The sequence below is a fragment of the Silurus aristotelis genome (assembly GCF_946808225.1).
Source record: "Silurus aristotelis genome assembly, chromosome: 18".
NCBI classification, from domain to species: Eukaryota; Metazoa; Chordata; class Actinopteri; order Siluriformes; family Siluridae; genus Silurus; species Silurus aristotelis.
In genome coordinates this window covers 1,147,660-1,170,911 of record NC_139591.1, presented here as the reverse complement: position 1 = coordinate 1,170,911, position 23,252 = coordinate 1,147,660, and the positions used below count along the sequence as shown (strand labels likewise).

General features: G+C 36.5%; 1 protein-coding gene across 6 annotated transcripts; it reads left to right on the top strand.

The window, feature by feature from the left end:
* The first annotated feature begins 7,994 nt into the window (after positions 1-7,994).
* On the top strand, positions 7,995-20,750 carry sh3bp2 (SH3-domain binding protein 2). Of its 6 annotated transcripts, none has more exons than XM_083567982.1 (13): positions 7,995-8,130; positions 14,736-14,875; positions 15,059-15,161; positions 15,964-16,081; positions 16,207-16,274; positions 17,172-17,254; positions 17,338-17,400; positions 17,493-18,006; positions 18,299-18,407; positions 18,670-18,725; positions 18,953-19,028; positions 19,261-19,320; positions 19,858-20,750. In XM_083567982.1, the coding sequence occupies exons 1-13, from the start codon at positions 8,096-8,098 to the stop codon at positions 19,993-19,995; spliced, it is 1,563 nt and encodes a 520-aa protein (XP_083424108.1). In that variant the 5' UTR covers positions 7,995-8,095; the 3' UTR covers positions 19,996-20,750. The 6 variants fall into 6 exon arrangements, with proteins under 6 accessions (XP_083424108.1, XP_083424107.1, XP_083424106.1 ...); XM_083567981.1 differs by having other exon boundaries at positions 18,296-18,407; XM_083567980.1 differs by lacking the exon at positions 7,995-8,130 and adding an exon at positions 10,327-10,628.
* Positions 20,751-23,252: the final 2,502 nt, after the last annotated feature.

Below are 23,252 nucleotides of genomic sequence, written 5' to 3'. Positions count from 1 at the left end.
TGCAGCAAGTTAGTCTTGAGTACATATTTGTTTAAAGACTGGAAGTCATTCTTAAACCAGAATGCGGCCAGGATAAATACATTGTATAGGATCACAACCACGACCGTGTCTTCTCAGCTTCCTGAGTCACATACTATCCACAAATGGTGGACCACGCACTTGTCTAACTGCATTGCGAGTGGGTTAAACTGCAATAGGAAGTTCCTGAGAGTTAGATGCGGTGTTGGTTTGTTACCGCCTGTGCTGGTTTTGTGACTTTGCCTCTGCACAGTTAATTATAGGTCAGTGGAATAAGAGCAAGAATGACAGCAGGGTTATGAGACTTCCTTCTGCCTGTACACGGGCATCATCTGGTTGATGCCCACAGAGCGTGGTGTGTCCAGGCACAGGAAGGCTGGACTATCTCTCTTGCGTTTACAATATTTAGTAAGTCTGAGAGCTCCCTCATTCTTCAGAACGTTTTAATGGCAATCATTATTTTTGCCTTTTTTTTTCAGATGTTTTTTAGCTTATATGGAAATTTGCAAAGCACTTTACTTGAGGAGGTGGAAGCTTAGTGGTTAAGCCTTTGGACTTTGGATCCCAAATCCCAGTCACACAAAGCTGCAACTTCTGGACTCTTAACTCCACTGTTGCTCAGTTGTATGAAAAAGATAAAAAAAAAATAAGTCGCTGTGGATAAGGACATCTGCCAAACGCTGTAAATGTAAACTTCCAGTTACATAATCCATGTAAAAAAAGAAAAAAGAAAAACAGGCAGCATTTACTCCTACGTTTGAAGAGCTGTTGAGAACTTAAATATGGTGTTGAAGCTCTTTTTGTTTCCAGTTCACCAACATTTTAAATGCCGAGCTGATATTTTGTAAACATTGGCGTGATGTTTGCAGGAATCACAACAACAGGGACCTGTTTTTCACACACAACCTCTAACTATGTAATAAAGTCAATTTATTCAAGCATTGTTTTCCCTGTAATGTTGAGTCTAAAGCGAATCCAAACGCCATTTTCAATTATCGAAACCACATTAAATAGTCATTAGAGAATTGGTGCCTAGACAGTGTTCTGAAACTCAATCCTGGGCCCTGAAATTGCACTACGGATTTATTTTCATTGTCAAAATCCATGTTTCGTTTTTTTTTTTTAGTAGGACAATTTTCTATAACTGGGGAAACTTCTGGTATTAACATTTGCATGTGCTTCCTCCCTAAAATTTGCATTTTTTTCAGGTGCAGAATTTGATTAGGTCTAAAGATTAAAGAGTGAAATTAAATACAAATAACCATGCTGCAAACAAATCTGATCTCAATTCTGAATCAGTTTAATTGGAAAAGAGCTTTTAACACTAGATATGAACCTGAAGCAGCTTTAAAAATGTTGATCCTAAATAAACAAGTCAGATGTGACAGTAGCGAGAAAAATCTCTTTACAAGACAAAAACCTGAGAACGAATCCTGCTTAAAGAGCAAACCATTTGCAAATAGTGATAGAAACATTGTAGTTTTCAAACAAATTAATTAACATTTTTAATGCTATTTCGAATCATATTTTGATTTCTAGCACAGACGTCGCACCATACCTACATTCAGCGTCACATTTATTTAATAGAAAATGCAGGACAAGTGTTAAAGTAGTCTGTTTGTCTTTAAAATGTATTGTGTTTTTCAGAGCCTGTTAAAATTCTCGTTCCTATTCTTTGAACAGTAATGGTCGCACGTCTATGAGAACTGTTTAATCCCGGTCGCATGTGTACGAGAGACAGTGTTTTAAATGAAGCGCTCTACAGAGGAAATCCTTAAGCGCTTTTCGCTCTTGTCTTTCTGTTGTAAAACAAGACTCGAGCTTTTACAGTTTAAATATAGGAATGTTTTCGGCTTTTAATAGGATTTAATCTTTTATTTGATGCTATACTTGTTTTAAGGTCTGACTATTTTGAGAGACAGTCATGGAAGGGCTATTCTACAGCGCTTTTTTCCATTTTTTTTGTGAGAATAGCGAAGCCCATAAAACGACTGGTTCAGAGACTTTACAAGACTCTGTGTGGGAGCAAAAAGTAAAAAATAAATAAATAAATAAATAATAAAAAATGGAAAAGCATCACGTTTCCTGCAAACCTTCTTCTTTTCTTTTATTGGAGCATATACAGTGCTTTTACTTGCCCAGTCTTTTTTTGCACGTTAGTTACATTAGATTGTATTTAGCAGCTCGGCAAAAATATTGTGCGTGAAGTTTGTGAGTTCAAATCCCAGTCACACCAAGCTACCACTTCTGGGCCCCTGAGCAAGGCCCTTAAACCCATAGCTGCTGATAATGTAATGCATGAGATAATTGTAAGTCAATCTGGATAAGGACGTCTGCAAAATGCCATAAATGTAAATATGTGTAATCTTTTTCATTTTTCCAGTTTCCAGTGACGTAATCTGATCATCAGAAAAATCATGGTACTGTTTTTTATTTTGTACCTGAAAAAAACATTCTATGTTTCAAGGCTAAAAGTAATAGAACAGTAGAATGAAATTCTATTATTATTTATGTTTGCAAAAAATATTTAAAAATATTTAAAAAAAATATGTGCTGTATAACCAGTATAACAGGTGGGTTTATAATTACTAATGATGTGATTAGTCACCCCAGCGACCACCACACATCATGTAGGTGGGAAACTACTTGGCATGTCTGACAGATTGGAGGATTTATCTCTGAAGGGTTTCTTAGTATGATGTAAGTGCTACTGTGGTCTACGTAACCCATTTTTGCTAAAAAATAATCGAATACAGCCTGCCCCCACATTTGGAACAGCCCTCAACAACCACTAAAATACCCCTTAGTTATTAATAGAGGTCGAGGCACCGATAGTTGTTTGCTGGAACTATCAGCTATCTGCAAAAATCCATACTGATAGTTTTTCCGGCTTCCGGTCTGCTGTCATTACGAGAGCGGCCTCTAGAGGCGAATCGTTGACGCCACATGCTGTTTGTTATTACACGTGAGACTGCGTGCTGCACGGAGAGCGATATATTATATTTATTTTTATTATTTATTTATTTTTATAAAAAACTGCCAGGCTATTTGGCCAAAACTCATATAGTTATAAATGTTCACATATGACCTCAAAGTCTATCATGTGCTTTTCTGCCTCTACCACTGGTTCTGCCAACACTACAGAATTCACCGATCAAACCACAGAGTGCAAATACAGGCCAAAGCAGTGTTGCAAAATCTCACCACTGATACTCTCACCATTAGCAGGTGCGGCTTCAATTCAGTAATATCAAATAGATAGGAAGATTTGGCATCCACAGTGGTTTCTGAATCTCTGAGTTTGATCTTTCAGCTAGTGTTTATATAACCACACTTGCAACATATAGATAGATAGATAGATAGATAGATAGATAGATAGATAGATAGATAGATAGATAGATAGATAGATAGATAGATAGATAGATAGATAGATAGATAGATAGATAGATAGATAGATAGATAGATGCTCTGAAATGGAATGGAATCTCATCAGTGAGTGTATTCCCAATATGCTCAGTATTACCTTCAAAGTGTTCAATGTTTTCATTATTAAATTCTTATTTACATTTAATATTTCTATAAATGAAAATTAGCCATATTTGCATCTCAAAATATGTCAAATAAACGATTTTTGAAACACAGAAATAATAATTAGACACAATTTTTATATTTTGTATTTTTTTATATAAAAATATAAAAAGAAAAAGAAAACGTGTAATACCCTGTTGTGCCAGCAGATGGGAGTGTTCTACCATCTTACATCTCAGGTCTGACGTGGCTGAGCTCCACCATGACCCTTTCCCCTTTGTTAGGTGCTCGGTTCTTTTTAACCCAGACAATAGCTCATCTATTACAGCAGGCGACAGAAAATGTAGATAAATGAGTAAAAAGATGAGTAAAAAAAGGAACTGAAGAAAGGAACACATCAGATTCTGACGATTTTAATCATTTAGATCATGCCTTTTAGAACATTCTGACTACACGCCGCAACCTACATACATGCCTTATAAAAGTATGAAACACGAGGAAAGATCTTACTTTACCTTTCATGAGCATCTGCTGAAAAAATTCCAAACTGGGTAATACTGATTTCAGGAGGAGATGTGACACTTTTTTTTAATCCAATTTATGTCTATAGGAAGCACCATTAATATAATAATATTAATTACCCAATAATTAACAATTACAGATACAATACAGTTACAAATTAAATAATTATTATAATTAAATAATTGCATAATTCATTTGTTGACTTTATTTACATTAAAGATAAACTCTTTTCGGCTTCTCCCGTTAGGGGTCGCCACAGCGGATCCTCCGCACGTTTGAATTGGCACATGTTTTACGCTGGATGCCCTTCCTAACGCAACCCTCCCCAATTTATCCGGGCTTGGGACCGGCACTAAGAGTGGCTGGGGATGGTTCCCTGACCGGGAATCGAACCCGGGTCGCAGCGGTGGGAGCGCTGCATCTTAACCACTAGACCACCAGGGGACCTTGTTGACTTTATTTACATTAGTTCTATTTATTCACTGGCCACTTTATTAGGAACGCCTACACCAGTGCATACATTTTTTTGCATTAATTAACACAAGTGCATTGGATATTCTACATCCACCAAAAATTATAGAATACTAAAGTTTAAGCCTAAAATGAAAGAAGATAATAGAACACAGTTTTGGAATTCATTAATTTTCAGTAACTGCTTTAGCCTGGCCATATTTTTGCAGGTTGGAGGAAACTGGAGAACTAATTGGAACATGAACATGGGGAGAACATGCACAGAAACCCCACACTCAACATACTTTCCTGCAAACAGCTTCATTTATATATAATATACAACAAACCTGTCTTATGTTCTAGGTGATCTGATTCCGTGACCTGTTCTTGGAGTAAAGCTTTGCTGAAGATTGGGGACTTGGTGGGATGTCGTGATATTATATGCTGATTTATTCTACAGAAGGTTCACAGTTGATCCCTAAATGATCATCACAGGTCACCGTGCACACACACCTACATCCTTTTTTGCATCTAGCAGCAATTTCGTGCAGACAATCCACCTACCAACAAGCCTTTTTTCATGATGTGGGACAAAATCTTTGAACTTTCATTCAAATTTCCATCAGCAAGCATGTTTTGATGGAAACATGACTAGTAAAAGCAGCTCATAAATACGTTGGGGACTTTGGGTTTATAGCGAGCTGCGGCTCTTCATTTCCTGTCAATATATATATATATATATATATATATATATATATATATATATATATATATATATATATATATATATATATATATATACACACATCATTGAATGCAAAATTATATATATATATATTATTGGCTCTGTACTTCTGGCTCTGTATATTCTGTCAATGGCATTAAAGTTGAATTTATTCAAATTATTAAGTTTATTATTACAGTTTTTCTCAGTCGCTTTGGAGCGTTTCTCGATTCATCCTTATTATGTGCAAACGGGTGCGTGCATTTCTCAGAACAATGTGTACAAACAGCACAACACACTGGATTTCTTGCAAAACTCTGTACTTTTCTTAAAAATCTTAGCTCATCTCTCAAAAGTAAGTATTTGTGTCAATAAAAATCTCATTGCCATCAGAATAAAAAGTGCTTTTGTCTTTGTTCACGTACACGATCATCAAAATGTTTAGTCATGTTGCAGTATGATGGCACACATTTCAATATTCAGTATATATTAATTGCAGGAGACCTGAACAGATTCACACTTTTACTGTACTGTATTAGTGTCTGTTTGTTTCCTGGTTGTTCATCCTTTTTCAGAAATTGTAATTCTGTGTTTTGCTCCGTCCATCACTAATTGAAGGTTCATGAGATTCACCTTTGACCTGTTTTAGAGAACTGGTCATTGGTTGATCTGATGCCGTTCACTCGCCTTCATCAGTGACATTCAAGATTCAGCTTCACAATTCAACAATTCAACATATTTACATAAAAAAGTAGAATCGAAATTTTAAATGACAGATTCTGATGATTTTGCATTCAATGACGTACACAATGAACTGATGCTGAGATGTTTTAGGGGTTAAAACTATTCAGGTGAAATCAGTGTAATATATTTTAATCAACATGAACATAAACAACTGCTGGAAACAGCAGACACTCGTACACAATCCATTAAATTAATGTACTAACGCATTCGCAATTTGATCAAAACAAAGAGAAATTGTTTTTTATGATGCTCCAAAGCAACTGAGAAAAACTGTAATAAATAATTAGTGCAAAAGTCTTTATAATCAGACCAATGGTTTAATGACTGTACATATTTCTTTCTCAGTTTCTTTAAAATACAACCAAAAGATGAAGAAAGAAAACAGGAAAGAAAAAAAACCCAGAATCTATAAAGTATTTATAAGTATTTAGTGTGACCTTGAGCAAAAGCAGGAAGCTGGCGGTCATATACCTAAATAACCCCTTTTTTTGTCTGTACATGTTGTACAAGTTTAATTAATTAAATGTTTGCTAATAAAACCAATCACATCATTCCATGCAAAATGCCAAAGATTACAGAATTTGACAGATATACAATCATTATTTTGCATCAGCAAACAGTCTCTTTAAAATAGTTTAAGATTTTACATCTTAGTGCAAAAGAGGGTCACACTAAATAAGAGGAGACGCCTTTTTTCTTCTGAAAATTATGATTTCTTTTGCACATACCTCTTGTATTTTAGACTGAATAATAAATATTAATGTTATTAAAACTTTGCTAAAACAACAAGGTTGTTGCTGGCCTAAGACTTTTGCAAGTAATGTAGCTAGATATAAGATATAATGTAGTTAGCTAGCTAGATATAAGAAGTAATGTAGCTAGCTAGCTAGATATAAGAAGTAATGTATTTAGCTAGCTAGCTATAACAAGTAATGTAGTTAGCTAGCTAGATATAAGAAGTAATGTAGTTAGCTAGCTAGATATAAGAAGTGATGTAGTTAGCTAGCTAGATATAAGAAGTGATGTAGTTAGCTAGCTAGAAATAAGAAGTAATGTAGTTAGCTAGCTAGATATAAAAAGTTATGTAGCTAGCTAGCTATAACAAGTAATGCAGCTCGCTAGTTTTATATATATATATATATATATATATATATATATATATATATATATATATATATATATAGATAGATAGATAGATAGATAGATAGATAGATAGATAGATAGACAGACAGACAGACAGACAGACAGACAGACAGACAGACAGACCGATTCTGTATTCCTTGCTTATTCTACTGTTTTTGCAGGTTGCAGAAGAAACTGCTAAAATATCTTTTTTTAGGTCTGGTTCATTAAAATAGTTTGCTAGATACGCATGCGGTCAAGTTTCTTTCCTTCCATGCACTTGCAGTGAAGCAGAAGCCACTATGTGTGTGTTTTGTGAGGTGCTTTATCAAAAATAAAATACAATAAATAGCAGGTGCTTTATTACTGACATGTTTTGGTAAACTTTCCTATACATGGGTTTCAAATGTTTTCTCGTTTCTCATTGCAGTGAATCTTTCAAACGTTCCAAGGTGGGTGGTGATGGGAAGGATGTATAGTATTTGTGAAGATAATTGTGCCAGTCAGCATATCTCATCTCTCCAACCAGTAGTTATTTTGGAGGCAACCATAAAAACCACAGACTCGTATCAATTTTCTTTGTTTACAATCTTATACACTATCGAACAGTGGTAAATCAGCTGAAGGGCTTTTATGACTATTTTCTGGCTGAAATTAACCTCAGCATTAACTCTTTATTTACTGCACAGATCTGACTACACTGTTTAGCTTTAGAGATCAGCTGCTTTACAAACTGAATGTTCATCTCATTAAATACTTGGAAGGATGTTGTTATAGAAGTGCCATTTACCTACCTGTTTACGTAATAAGCAGGTCTCTGTATTGCAGATGGCATTACTTTTTGTGATCTTAGATGTTAGATGTTGAAAGCACACCTTTTCTAAATAGTAGAGCAGAGGGTGCAGTACCAGTGGGAGGATCTCATAAATAGCACTTCTGACTTTAGAGAGGAAGTGGACATTTTTCTGGAAACCACAGAGACTAAAAATGCACGCTAATACACCATCAGATGTTCTCAATGGGTAAGCCCCCCTTGTCCTTCTTCTTCTTCTTCTTCTTCTTTCTTTCTTTCTTTTTAAGAACAGCGTTAGTAGTTATATATATATATATAGTTTCATATATATGCATGTTGTTGTTGTTTTTTATACTGTACTTATGCTAAAGAGAGACAGCGTGTGCAGTTGGGAATTCTAAGTAGACACAGACTTGTGATCACTTCATTGCCCAGCAGAAATGTGAGAAAGAGGGCAGTTCTATAACATCAGTAGTGTAAGAATATTAACTGTTGTTCTGTTCTGTTATGTTATGTTATGTGCATTTAGTTTTGTCTTGTATTTGTCTAAAATGCTTAAAAAAGGATGCCATGTAGATATGACCTCTTCAAACAAAATCATCCAACACAATTTTAGCATCACTGCAAAAAATGTTTTAGCATAAAAAATATATTTTGTATTCACCGAATGTATTCATCATTATTACTGCTGATTGGTTTATTGGGTTAATAGGATTTATTTTTGTTTCATTTAGTCGATTGTTTCTGTTTTTGAGCATTAGAATCAGAACTGTTCTAATCTAATCTATTGGCGAATCTTTTTTTTTTTTTTTATTTCAAGCATTTATTCCTTTCAAGAAGCTATATTCTGCTTCAAATTAGAAACTATATCTAAAACTAGGCTTAATGTTTTTTATGTGTTACACAATAACTTCAAAATGAGAAGATAGCGCTTCCAATTTTTCAGGATATCATCACTATTTTTGCACTGTTGCTGTATTGCTAGTTCGTATGAAAAGGCATTTCATCTCATAATTCAGCCAGAGCATTTTGGCTCCTAGTTTTTCTGAAATAGAAAAAAAAAAGGTAAAGACAAAGAAGTTCAGTAAAGAAAAAACAAGCCTGTGATTGTGGCTGGACTGTTCATGCAGAAAGTCTGATCGTGTCCTCTGCTGACATTTTCTTTCATATAAATGACAGTTCTGTTTTTTTCCCTGTACACAAAGCACTTATGTTTGAGCATCTTAGTTACTTATTGTGCACATCAGAACACAATTTTTGATAGATCTCATAGATGCAAACATCGATTCAGTCACTGTTCATATTAAAACACATCCAGATGAACTTCATCCATACCTCATTAATGAACCCACCTTAAAGGTCTATCATTCTTTTTCTCTTGCCATGTTGATGCAAGACCAAACTCACCACTTTATCTATGCTGATTAGAATAAGGAGCTGTAATAAATAAGCCATGAGTTACACTATATGTGTTCTCAGTGTAAATAACTGATTACACAAAGGTGCTAGTTCCACATGTGAAAAAAAACATACTTCACCATGTGTCCATGCTCATGATCTGATTCTGGCTTTTCTTTCCTTCTTGTAGTATTCATTCGGTTTACTTCCATGTGGTTTGTATTCAACCTGTAAAATGGGAAGTGAGATGAGTGGTTCAGTCTGTATTTGTTATATATGGGGGAATAGATTTACAGACAGGAAATTGACCATATTTGGACAATGATAACAAGTAAAATTATAAAAAGTGAAATTGATTTGGAAGGCATGAGTAATTCATTATTATCTTAAACCAAGTGCCTTGTATACACCACAGACCAGTTCTGTTTTAAAAAATGATACCACCTTATAGTGGGGTGTTTGTGGGGGGATATTGGTGGTTGGGTGTGGTTGTTTTATATTATATAAAGATGTCAATTTGTATAGTGGCTCCACATATACAGTGTCATATCTACAGACTATAGAATTTGCCCAGAACATTCTTGCAACCCAGTAGCAGCTGTTCCACGGCCCGTGACTGTGTTGGGACCCTCGGGTCTAAGACCTCTGCCTTATAGCACTGATGTATTTCCTTTATAACCAGACTCATGTGTTGAATCATTAAGGAAACAAGTAGTTTTCTTTCTTAGAATTTCAAATAATAACTTCAAAAGCACAAGAGTCTGTGGTTTAACCATACAACAAAAATATACAGTATGCCAGTTTAGAATACGGTACTTGGCAAGCAATCAAGATCTTTGTTATGGCTGTCATTTAGAAAGATAGGAAAATTCTTTGAAAGAAATGTATTTTTCCAGAGAAAAACGTCTGGCCACCTGTTACGAGTCACTGATGCTACTTTATAGAGACCTATGATTGTTGGTGTGGAAAGTCCCTTAAGCTCAGGCTCTGACAGTCATAAATGACCAATCAGCTTGTCCGAACCATCAGCCAACAGGAAGTGTGGCTCTGACACGACTGCTATGTGTTCATGCTGTGGCTCAGAGGAGGAAGTGACTTGACAAAGTGTGTGAGTCTCGGATCATAGACAGCTAGTCTCTCAAACCTAATCTCTATCAGTTCCTGAAGATTGGCTTCTGCGGTATCACTCTGCCAACAATCGTGTTCAACTTCAGCCTGATAACATGGTTATGGACTCTGACGTATATCCATGGCTCTCTCTGTGAAGCAAAAGAAAGCGTTTGCAGATCTACATCAAGAAGTTCATATGAAAATGTGTCGAAATATTATGTAAGTGCCTCCGTTTACCTGCCACAGTGATCATGATCATATGCAGTGTACATTGCAATTGAGTGATGTTGTATTTGAGAAAGCTTTCGAGTTGTTAAATGGCATGTAGGGTGAAAATTTTAATAACTGAAAGCTGGGAAGCTTTTCTGTGAAACTGTTTTTTCAAACTGCTGCATAAAAAGCAGAAAATAAGCCGGGGTTACTGTTCTGTAATCATCCATTCAGTCACAAACTGTGTATTATAAATGATCATGCTACTAATATACAGACTGTCTGAGATATTAAAGGTAGTCGTACAGTATGTTTCATTTGTTCCTAAGACTTGCTTATGCCTTAACTCAAGTTAATAACCACCCTGACCTTCTCAGGTGAGGATGGTTTACTGTCAACCTTTAGCCCACACTTAAACTGACTGTGTGCCAAATGCAGAGTTCGTGGGTGTACACATTCGGTAAATGTAGTAGTGTGTAGGGTCTGAGGTCTGGGGATTTTGCAGGAGATTCTAATTGTCCTTCTGCTCATCACTCGGTCATTGACAAATATGGTTCTATGCACCGTCACTTGTCTTGATTGAAGTCGTATTTTTAATAATATTCTGTTTTCAGTACATCAACGACCTCTTTAAGAGTCAGACCAAGTTTTACGTGCATACAGAAAGTAGCACATGGTCGTCATGTTTTATCAAAGAAACTTGAAAGAAAAATGATGAGAGATTGTTTATGCTGTCATAAATACCACAAAGTCTGATAAAAGTAATGCCGAAACATTATGATTTAACTCGACCTCATACATAGACATATTTACAGTAACACAAAAACGTTTTCTGCTTTCCAATTTGATCAAATTTGGGGTCAGAACATTCTTTAGATCTTTTTGGGATCATAGTCTTATTGAATTTTGTTTTTTAATCTCCGAGATCATGAGCTACGACTGAGTTAACACACACAAATACACCCACACACACACACACAAACACACACACTGAGTCAGTGTGTGTGTGTTTGTTGTGTGTGTGTGAGACAATGGCTAGGTGTGCAAGCTTCCTGCAGCAGGTCATCAAAACCATGTACACAATTCTTTTCTCATGCTATTCTCAAGCAAAATGCAAGTCTGCTTTATTTAGGTCTTGATTCTACCACACTAGCCTGTAACTGGAAGCAGTGTTTCCTGAACTGAGCGGCATGCCCATATATGAAAGGCGGAGAAAAAGGAAATGATATGGCGTTGGGGGGGAGGGGGGGGTGTAGGGTGGAGTACCATAGAAACCATCATAGCAGAATTGCTCCATTCAGTATTCTGGTTATATTATACAAATCTTATTTGGTCAGACGGCATTGATGTTTATGTTCTGAAGAAATATATACATGTATATTAAGGTGTACTTTAATGAGCATTAAGAATAGTCACCTGTAGAAGCAATGATATAACAATCAGTAGGTTTTCCACCACAGGAAAATCTTCAGGGTGGAGATTTCATGTGAGATTGTTGATGTGCTGTTACTAGAAAATCTCTCTGTTGTAGATTATTTTCCTTAAAACACCACAATGTAAAATCTGTTATTCTTTACTTTACTTTATTCCATGCTTGGAAACTCCAAGTTACTAAAATTACCAGGTTCTTTAAATAAAAGTCTGAATTATATTTGTACACATTTCCTAAAAACAATACAGAGAGATCCTTCAGAGATCTTTATAAAAAAGCTCATACAGTAAATCCAATCCTGTTTAATAATTGATTTATGGGACCCCCAGACCTTTTAAAAGGAAAGTGAAAACATCTTGGGTTTACAATAAATGAGTTCCCTAGTTACTTAAAACACAACAAACCCAGAAGAGTAAATATTACAGCGTGCTAACATCATACAGCTGATGTCACATCACGTCATTTCACCAGAACTCTGGAAGTCATTTCAGTGAAGACGTTTCTCAGTAGTCTATTGAGGTACTGTTTTTTTTTTTTTATTGCATCACAGTGTTTACTGGGTTCTCAGCTGTTTATCTTTTTAGCGTCTTTCTTTTTTCTTTTTTTTATTGACTCTAGATGTTTAATTGTTGTGGGAAGTGTCAGGTGAATGAAGCTCTGTCCTGCATGTTAACTGTTTAGTCGGCATTTGGGCTTCAGTCCAAACTTTATCTTACAGGAAGTCACTTCAGGAAGTGAGCTGAATAAAGCTAAGATTTCTCAGCGTCCAGGTTGTATGCAGTTTCTATAAATCATTTTTCTGGTGTATACCACCTCGTGTGTACACTGAGAAATCTGAGGCTTAGGGCACTGCAGATTTCAGAGAAAAGGAAAGATAAACTATAAACATATTCTGCTTTACCTAATTTATGCATCAGTTATCAACAGGCTTGTTTTACATTAAAGCATTTAGACATATTGTTCAGGGTAATGTAGGAACGGTTTTGGAAAAGGATGCCAAAAACACAGGTTTACAGGGCATCTGGTTAAGACTAGAGGATTGAATCCAGGCTGGACTCCATCAGGTTTAAATCCAAATGCATTACCACCTGGAAAAACTGAAACAGACGCTTGTATTACTTATTGCAGTAGTATTGATTACTCAATTATGATCGTTAGTTACAGTCTGTTTAAAGTGATTCTAGTTGTCAAAACTGTGACGAATGAATTAAACTGATTTGAAACCCCACAACGCCTCCTGCGTCAAACAAAACACTTCTACTCCGTAGGCGGCATTTGTCTTTTTTTAACTTTATTCCACCCACACAGCACTCATAGGGAAAGGAAAGCAGTCTCTGATGCAAATGTTGAGGGTTTGAGAATGTTGGTTTTTTTTTTCACGTTTATAATTTCCTGGTGGAAACTAAGTCAAGTTCAAAAGAGCAAAAAGAATGACTGCCAGTTTGTTGTTTGCGTTCATGAGGCTTAAAGTCAAGGTCATTAAGGGGTCAACAAAATAGCTCTAATTATGTTGCAATCGTGTTTACTCACGGCTAATTCCCCGGCTAAATTTCGCCTCAGCGAAGCTGTGAATATTTATGGCTTTTGCAGAAATATTTCCAGTCAGTTTTTCCACAACTAAGTCAGCGTTTGTGTGGTTTTCGCTTTGAACTTGTTTATGAAATTGCACCCTGTTTTGGATCCGTCACACCACATTTCCACACTCTATTCTGTTTCACTTTGAGCCTTCAGATTCCACTTGTTTCCTGGAGGTGGATAATCTCCCAACTCCACCCACAAATGAGCATCCAAAGCAATTTGGGAAAAATCAGATTCAGAGATCTGAGGGAGTTTTTTTTTCCTTCCTTTGCTGCTTCATATGTCTACATGTCCTTTTGCAGACCAGCCCTTGGGCACTGGGTGTCACATGGAAGGCTTGGAACAGCAAACTCTGCTGGAAATCTGTGACCCTAGAGGCACAATCTAGAGCACAGTAGGGAGCTGTGCATTCCACAGGAAACGTGTTGTTTCCTTCCTTTCCTCTCCTGGCTTTGTCTGGTCCTGGGTCAAGGTTTTTAACAGGAGGGTTTGTGCTAATCGGACAGGCATTATTAGCTGGGTAACGTGTGCTGCACCTCCTCAGTGTTATATGGATCTTCTAGATGTAGCCTCCACCATCAGCAGGTCCAGTGAGAAAATGTCAGTGAAGGGTTTTAGGAGGCAGATGAGTAAAAGGTAAGTTTCGATTATGGACTGGAAGAATGGAGAGATTTTCAGAGTTACAATTTTAGAAATGTAGCCGAGTGTGTGCACTTTGTACTGGAGACTTAATCTGAGTTTGGGTTTTCAAAGTGTGAATCGTTTCCCTCTTTCCATGCATGTACATCTAATGCATACTGCACAAATAATCCAGAGCTGCGTTCTTATATGGTTTATTTATATTTATGTTTTATGGCTTTCTTTCTTTTATAAGAATTTTGGAAACAACTTTGATCCAATCTGCAGAATCCCAGAATCCAAATTCCTATTTCATGTGCCTTTTTCAAACTAACCTTTATAACTAACTACATATATATATATATATATATATATATATATATATATATATATATATATATATATATATATGAAGCTACAGCATCCCGCCATGATGAAGAAGTTAAAGAATTCAGTAAATAAGCTGCATTTTTTTTTTTCTCCTACAGAAATATGACTGCTGTGCCAATTTCCTGGCCCGTCCCTATGAGGGCTATCGGAGCTCAGAATCTTCTGACCATGCCTGGAGGCGTTGCCATTTCTGGGTATCTACACAAAAAAGGGGGAAGCCAGTTCAGCCTGATGAAATGTGAGTACTGTCATGTTGCTTTTCAAGAATTGTACAGCAAAAATAATAATACAAAAATAAACATTTTGCTAATATTGATAATCCCTTAAAATAAAAAAATTATCAGACTCTTGCTTTAGCTTTGAATGACCAGTATAAAAGGCTTGACAATTTTTGGAATATTTTCTCCTGCCAATCCCACAGGGCCTCTTCGCTACATTATAATCCACAAAGGCTGTGTGTACTATTTTAAGACCAGCACATCTGCCACACCACAAGGAGCATTTTCCCTCAACGGCTACAACAGGCAAGTTCATGTGAACCATTGCATTCACTGAAAAAGGTGTGTGTACTTAAAAAAAACTGCCATCCCTATACATGCGGACGTGTGCTTCTATTGCATCCAGTGTTAGGAAATGGAATAGAAAATGTAATAATGGCCAAACCCCTAAAACCACAGTAAACCATGAGTCTCACTGAACTTAAAATGGGACCTTGAATTAGATATGTGCACCTTACAGTGCTTGCCACATCCTGTCTCACATTATACATCACATCATTTCCATTGAAACCTATTTTTTTATCCATTTGTATGTAAGTGAAGATGATGTGAGATGTATTTTTACCACCTACACAGGAGGACTGGTGGTTCTTTTATCACTTCCTGCACATGTAGATCTGATGTGATCTAGTCAGTGTGTGCTTAATTATTGCGTCTAGTCTGCGGTCCAGCTGGGTCTGGAAAAAGATTGTCTTTGGGTAAATCTGCAAGCAGTTAGAAACCAACCTAGTGTATGACTACAATTCAGTTAACCTTTATATCTCCAAGAGGTACTGCTGTAATCGTGATGACTGCCTGATGTACATCCCAATACTCTTATTTACAAACATACTCACATCTTTTTATCTTAATAAATACTATTTGGCTTTATAGATGATTATTAATAGCACTCACCCTGAAGAGGATAGGTTTCTTTTGGGTTCCTCTTGAAGTTCCTTCATTGTCTCACCCATGGGGTTTTTCCTTCCCACTGTAACCTCAACTTGCTTATTTGGGACCTAAATATAAATCTACATCCATGTTTCTGTTTTTACCATTTGGTCACCAGGGTTATGCGAGCAACCGAGGAGACCACCTCCAGCAACGTTTTCCCCTTCAAGGTCGTGCACTTTAGTAAGAGGCATCGCACATGGTATTTTTCAGCAGCCAGTGAGGATGAACGAAGGGTGAGACTTTTATCCATCACTCCGTCTGACTTATGGTTGTGACAAACATGAGTTTCTTGCGCAATACAGTGACGTCGTTACATCCGGATTTATTTTACTAAAACAATGTTTCTCATCTCCAACAGAAATGGATGCGGTTTTTGAGGAAAGAGATCGGCCATTATAATGACAAGAAAGATTATCTTGACCCAAGGTAAAAAAAAAAAAAGAAATCATGCAGCATGAGCTTAAGTTTCAAGTTTTATTGTTTTACTGTATTTATATGTACAGATTTCAGTGACAGTTTGTACAATAAAATGTGTAAGCGAGGCTACAGGCAAACTACAGCAAACTACAGCAAATATTAAACATTAAAACAATAGGAAATAAGGTTAAAAATAAAGCAATAATGAGGCATAATAAAGTTATAATTATCTAAAAAGTGTGTGCGGAAAGTTTATGCATATATACAATTAATTAGTAATATATATGTAATAATATAAGTATGTAAATAAGAATGTATATCTTACAATAGGTGTGCAAAAAATACATTAAAATGTCTAGTGTGCATTTAAGATGCAATAGACTGCAATGGTATTAAGAGTTCTGAGAATTGTATAGTTCCAATGTGTTAACAGATAAACAACAAATAGAATTGTCCTCATGTTTCGTTTGTTTTTCATACCTTAGAGCTTCCTTTTTTAATGCAAAAATAGCAAATGTACATTCAATGACTGCGTAAAACCTGTTTGCTCATTTACATTATAGACGTTAAACAGACGTGTTTTACATTATTTTATTTTTTTACTGAATACCTTGGTGAGTGTTTAGTTAATGTTTTAGTCTTGTTGCCACTGTATTTGTGCAGCTTACTATCTTGTGGAAGTTTCCGTTTTCTAAAGGGGAAGTTTTTTTTGCTTATATATGAGCCTGTGTAAAAATAAATCGCTGAGAACATTGTTAACTTCCACAGTACAGTGCAATTGGATTCACTTCTCTTTTATTAATAAAAATGAGTGCTGAATATGCGTTTGTGCCCGTCTGTGTAGGATTCATGGAAACATCACACTGTGTTAGATCATACTAAACAGATTTCTTTTCATTATTCTAGTGAATCTGACTCCGATGAAAGTTTTTACGGCCCAATTGAGAGTCCAGTGGAGATTAGCAATTCTCCAGATGAACATGAAGATGGTAGGACGTGTCACTGATAAAACTCATTAAACAGTAGCGAGTGAGCTTTAAATTAATCATCTGTACTCTGCACTTTTTAATAGACTATATGGAACAAAATGATGAAAGCGATGAAGATGACTATCTTGTTCCCGATGGGCCGACAGGTATTTTTATACACTCTAATGCATCATTAGCAAATTAATGATATTTTCTCAAACATTAATTAATAACAGGACTCCTTATGTGGCTTTACCAGGTCAGCCCAAAGTACCGCCTCCATCTTACCCTCCTCCACCGGTGCCCTACCATCCCAAAGGCCCTCCACCACCACTTCCTAATCCACCCATGAAAACGCCACCATACCCTATCCACAAGAAACCAACCATCCCTGTTCCAAGTCCACCCAAACCCTCTGACTTGGTAAATAAAGGCCCTCCTCCACTACAAAAACCAACCTTTACCAGGATGACGGTTGTACCCACACCTCTTCCCATCTGCCAGAAAAAGACTGTAGCTGGGAGCATGTCTTTATCGACTCTACCTGGATATGAACGGAAGCCTTCTCCTGCCATGGTTCTTAAAACCCCATCCACTCTCCCTATCTGTGAGGACCTGGAAAACAAACTGGTTTTGAACTCTCGTGACAAATCTGGTTCACACAACCTGAACAATTCACCTGGAGAGAGAAAAATCTCATTGCTGGGCAGCAAACCTCTGCCCAAGTGTCCACCACCAGGGACGAAACCCAAACTCAATCTGCCATCTTTACAGTAGGTGTCCGCTTTCACACCTCTTTAGAATTACAATTAGAATTTAAAATCTGATGCCTCGCAGGCAATACATTGATTAAAAGTGTGAGGTTTAAACGAGCATGTTCAATGTATAGATCCAACACTGAATGCAGCTTTTATTGCAAAATGTTCCAAATACTGTACACCTGGTGAATTTTATAGGCTGATACAGCACCAGTGGATTACATTTAATCCTTTCATGTATTTGTCTTTTATAAAATCAGCTTTCAAATCCTTTACAAAACCATTCACCATTCTTTCCTCTCAGAAGATCGTCACCCGATGGCCAAAGTTTTCGCTCTCCTATAGAAGAAAAGCCCTTAAAACAGAGAGTCATATCAAAGAACGACGACGACTCGGACGATAACGACTATGAAAACGTGAGTGATCCGTGCTGGGTTATGGGTCAGTTCCCTGACAGACTTTCCATTGCACTGAGCAAACCTTAATTAGCGTGTATGCATTTCTTGCTATGCTGCTCGTTTAGTGTAAATGATGGTTGTTTAGTAACTATCAATGGCACAATGACACAGACGACAAACAATGATGTAACTCAGAGAAGTCAGTGAGAAATGGAAAAAAAGGAACTAAATGGGACATGACCGTGTATAAACCCATGCATGTTTGTTGCCTGGTTTTTAGGTACAGTTGCCTGACTCAGTCTTTGTGGACACCAGCGAGACCAGTTCTGTGGAAAAGTAAGAGATTTTTGTGAAATATATGATGTATAGCTTTTCATATCTGCTTACTACATATATTTTGTTGAATAATATCTTCAGTGATGAAGCATGGAAAATTACGCTATTCTCTAGCACCCTCTAGTGGCCTGGAGCGCCACAGGATGTTTCTGCTATTATTTTGTATGTACTTGAGATTTGAGTTTTGAAATAACCTTGTTATTTACTGTTTCCTCCTTTCTTCTCAGATTATTTAAAGAGACAAGTGGCGTTCCACCGGATGGCCTTTACTGCATCCGAAACTCTGGAACTAAGACTTCAAAGGTACAACACAGCATGGTGCATATGAAGGATGTTATGCTGAAACAGTTGTGAAATGAGTGTATGCTTTTCTATTTATATCTATCTGTATATGTATATTTGTGTGTATGTGTGTGTGTGTGTGTGTGTGTGTGTGTGTGTGTGTGTGTGTGTGTGTGTGTGTGTGTGTGTGTAGGTGTGTATGAGGGTATGAGTATGTGTTTTAGCCTACTCATTTCATTCTTTGGATGTGTAGGTGCTGGTTGTGTGGGATGTGAGTTTGAACAAGGCGAGAAACTACCGGGTGTTTCAGGAGGTAGGTGCTACACCTGCGTGAACCTTCTGCCGTTCTATATTTATACGATTTCAATGATGTACTTGTGGTATATTCTGATGTCTGTAGATTCGGTTGTATAAGTAGTGAGCTGAAAGACAAAATAAAGACAATTAGAGACAATTTCTTCATAATGAGTTAAAATGTAATAATAACAACAATAATAATAATAATAAACAAGGTGTTTATGGAACACCATAAATACATCCGACATGCAAAATCCTTAATAACTCTTAATGAAATGGGACAAACCAAAAAAATATAATTGTTCTATTTCTTTTCATATAAAAAGCATAAGAGCACATGTTGTTTCCCACTTGATTTTAGAAAGATTTGATCATTCTAACATTTTTATATTATTCTATGCCGCTGTTATTAATAATGCTTAAAGAAAAGAAATCGTAACCATGAATGCAGCTTCCTTCATCTCTGTGTGTGTATTGTTTTTAATATTTTGTCCTACACCATCATCGAGGCCTGTCATTGTGCTCACTATTGCACTCTTTCTCTCTCCTGTAGGATGAAATTGTGTACCTGGAGGCAGAATTGCAGTTTGCATCTATAGCAGCTCTAGTGGAGTATTACTACAGCCACCCTCTGCCCAACCATGGTTCTCTGTGCTTACAGAAGCCTTTTGGATACACCCCACCCAGGTGACCACATCCATCACTGATATCTTTATATCCTCATATCGATGGCTACAGCAGCTCCCTACAGCTGATCACGTACTTCAGCCATAAGGACATGCGAGTAAAATCGCAAAATATGGACACGTGATCGTCGGTGCTGACCATCTGCTCTGCCACTGAACTAAAAGGATTTAGCTGCCGTGGAGCTTCATCTCTAATGGATTTCGAAATGCTGGTGGTTATGTAACTCTCCATACCTCTGCCCGGAAAAACTGCACATACGCTCATATGTGAGCTTTCAGTTTCCTGAAACAAACATAAATTCATAAATCGAATTTATTGTTCTACAGGTTTTAGCATAGTGAGATGATGGGTTGCCATGTACTGCAAAATAAATCCACTTTTAATACCTTCAGTTTTGGGTTTTAAAGATCTCATCTGAGCATGAAGATGCACGTGCGTGTAGATGCTCGAAACACTGACGTAGGACGTATTTGTGATGTAAAATGATTAAATTACTTGCTGTAAGAATGTATGGTGAAGTTTTTTCCATCAGCAATAAAAAACGAAAGCACTGTAAGCAAATAGAGCGAGTAGAGCGCGACGAAGTACACACAATGCCTGTTATTACTGTGTATAATAATGTATCATTTCTGTCTGTTATTTTATTCTTTTATAACTTTTATTACTTGTGCATGTATATAAATTAAACAACTCGTTGTATCATTGTTAAATTATTTTTTTGTACCTTAAAGAGCATAAATAAAGAATTATATAGAAACAAATGGTCAAATATCAGTTCATTTTGCTATGAAACTAATTTACATCATGAATGTTTTTTTATTATATTTAAATGAAATCCAGTGACAGGGCTTTTTTCTTTTTTTTTTTTTATCAGTTCACTAATCAGATTACAGGAAAAAAGCAAAAAATGCTGAATCGACTGCAAACAAAGCACATTACAGAAATACAGTTCACACAGGGTTGTCCGAGGAAAAGTTCATCTTACAATGAAAACACAGTAATAATCTTCCCTCTGTGTTGCTTTGATTTAAATGCAAACCTCTGATGTTATAATCGCTTTGAATATCAACTTGCAAGTTGGACTGGGTCATAATTTAATTTCCAGGATTAAAATAAAAATGATTAAAATCATAACCTAAAAAAAACAATTGTACGATGGACAGTTTAGTGGCCTAAGTGTTAGATCAGTGGGTGAAATTTGGTTTAAATCATGCACTACTTCTAAATCGCACAAATGCCAGAGAACTTTGAGAAATAAATTCAAGCTCACCGGGAAATTAAAAGCAATAGTTTTTTCAGATCCAATCAGCTGTGTTTACTCAGAACTAGCAAAAAACTATGAATCTGTAAATTACTTAATTTAGCTAGTAATTAAAAAGTGCATATTGGTTCTTGAGTTAACATCAGACCATTGTTAATTGTCTGAATTACAAGTCTGTGGTTTTGGAATATCCCTTGTATTTTTCACTGCTATGCATGTCACTCTTTAGTCCCATTCTATACTCATTAGCCATTGATCATATTTGACCTTTGAGATCTGGCTATAATAATTATGTTGTAATGATTTTCTTGTAATAAACACACTACTGGTTTCTGTCCATATTTATGGTGAATTGTAAAAAAAAAAAAAAAAAAAAAATGTAAAGTGCAGGTTTCTGGTGTTTCGTAAACTCTATACAGTATATAAGCAGTAACAGTTTATAAGCGCCCTCTGCTGTCTACAAGGCGAACTGCAATTGCACTCTTCTTTAGGTTGCTCCTATTACGAGTCGCCACGGCAGATTGATAGAGTGGTCTCCATACCACTCTGTTCTGATATGCATGTCTTCTCTTACCACATCCATAAACCTTCACCTTGGCGTTCCTCTTTTCCTCCTGCCTGGCAGCCTTGTCCGTAACATTTTTCTACCCATATACCACAAATCCATGTTGTGCACATGGCCAAACCTTCTCAATCGCTCCTCTCTCCTTGTCTCCAATGCAAACTGCAATTGCAATTAAAAAAAAAATCAAATCGGACTCTTACCTTCTTCCTAATTGACCTGTTAAATTCTACTCATTTCTCAAGTAAGTTTATGGATTAGAAAAGAAACCAAAACTCAGATATAATTTATACGTTTCTTATGAAGGTAAACCTGAGAATTCGAGCAGGTCTGTCCTGAGAGGGAACACTGAAGAGTTGTATGATTGTTAAAATTTGCATTTGCTCCCTCGAATCAGATACTCGGTTTTGTTTAATTCCCTTCATCGCCACTAGATGTCTCTCTATCCCTTTAATTCACTCATTTACCTTGTCTTTTATCTACAGCACACAAGGTTGTTGAGACTGCAGAAGATCAGGTTGACCCCATCAAAAGTACAACATTGAGTTCTGCCTATCAATCAAAGCTTTTACTTATCCAAATAAATGTACTAGACAGACTTCTTAGAAACAGCCATTTATACCAAAGATCTTGTTTTCTGATGTCAGGTTGCCCTAAGTATGTTCCTAGCGCTATCTGCTGGCTACAAAGCGAACTGCACTCGCAATGAAAACAATGTCAGGCTTCCCCTTGTCCTAAATGACCCCATCACCTTGGTCAAATGATATGAATCTGTGAGTTGCCTTTTGGGGAGAAGGTCAGAGCTGAGAGTTTTGGCTATTTTGTCTAGAAGAGTTATTTTTAGTAACCATCTGATCCTGGTCAGGGACAGAGAAGATACTGGGAACACTGGATGTGAGTTGAGAATATTAATGTGTTATAATGGTGTGTGTTGGGAAATTAAACCGGATAACATATGGTGGAAACCTACTGCTAATGAAGCTAAAGCACAGAGACCCTCTGAGGAGGAAGTGATCATTTTGATGTTACTGAAAGCTACTGTATAGTTAATAACTGAGAAGATCTGAAAGCAAAATTGTTTAATAAAGCAGAGCATAGAATCTGATTTTCAGGCATCATTGATATTGATATTATTTACTAAAGCGACTATAAAACTACAAATCAAAAAGATTTTTATTTTACATAATGTATCTGTTACCTTCTTCTTTACTGTCAGCAAAAATGTGGAGAACATTGTGTCAGACCTTCTAGGTCTATGGTTCATCACCACTTATTTGTTCACAGCACACGTTTTCAGAGAATCCTGAGCATGCTTTTATTTCCTTTTTCCCTCCCAACACATCTGATGGATCTAATGAGCAGATAGAGCAGGAACAAATAGTGTATTTATGTTGGGAAAACCCCAAAATAGGCAGAACTATGAGTTGCTTAAGGATCT

Bases quoted from the DNA above. Each gene is read 5' to 3' on its own strand.
- sh3bp2 (XM_083567977.1), top strand. From the start codon at position 14,180: ATGGATCTTCTAGATGTAGCCTCCACCATCAGCAGGTCCAGTGAGAAA. The intron at 14,876-15,058 runs GTGAGTACTGTC...CCAATCCCACAG, and splicing joins CCAGTTCAGCCTGATGAAAT to GGCCTCTTCGCTACATTATA. The intron at 18,726-18,952 runs GTAAGAGATTTT...CTTTCTTCTCAG, and splicing joins GAGACCAGTTCTGTGGAAAA to ATTATTTAAAGAGACAAGTG.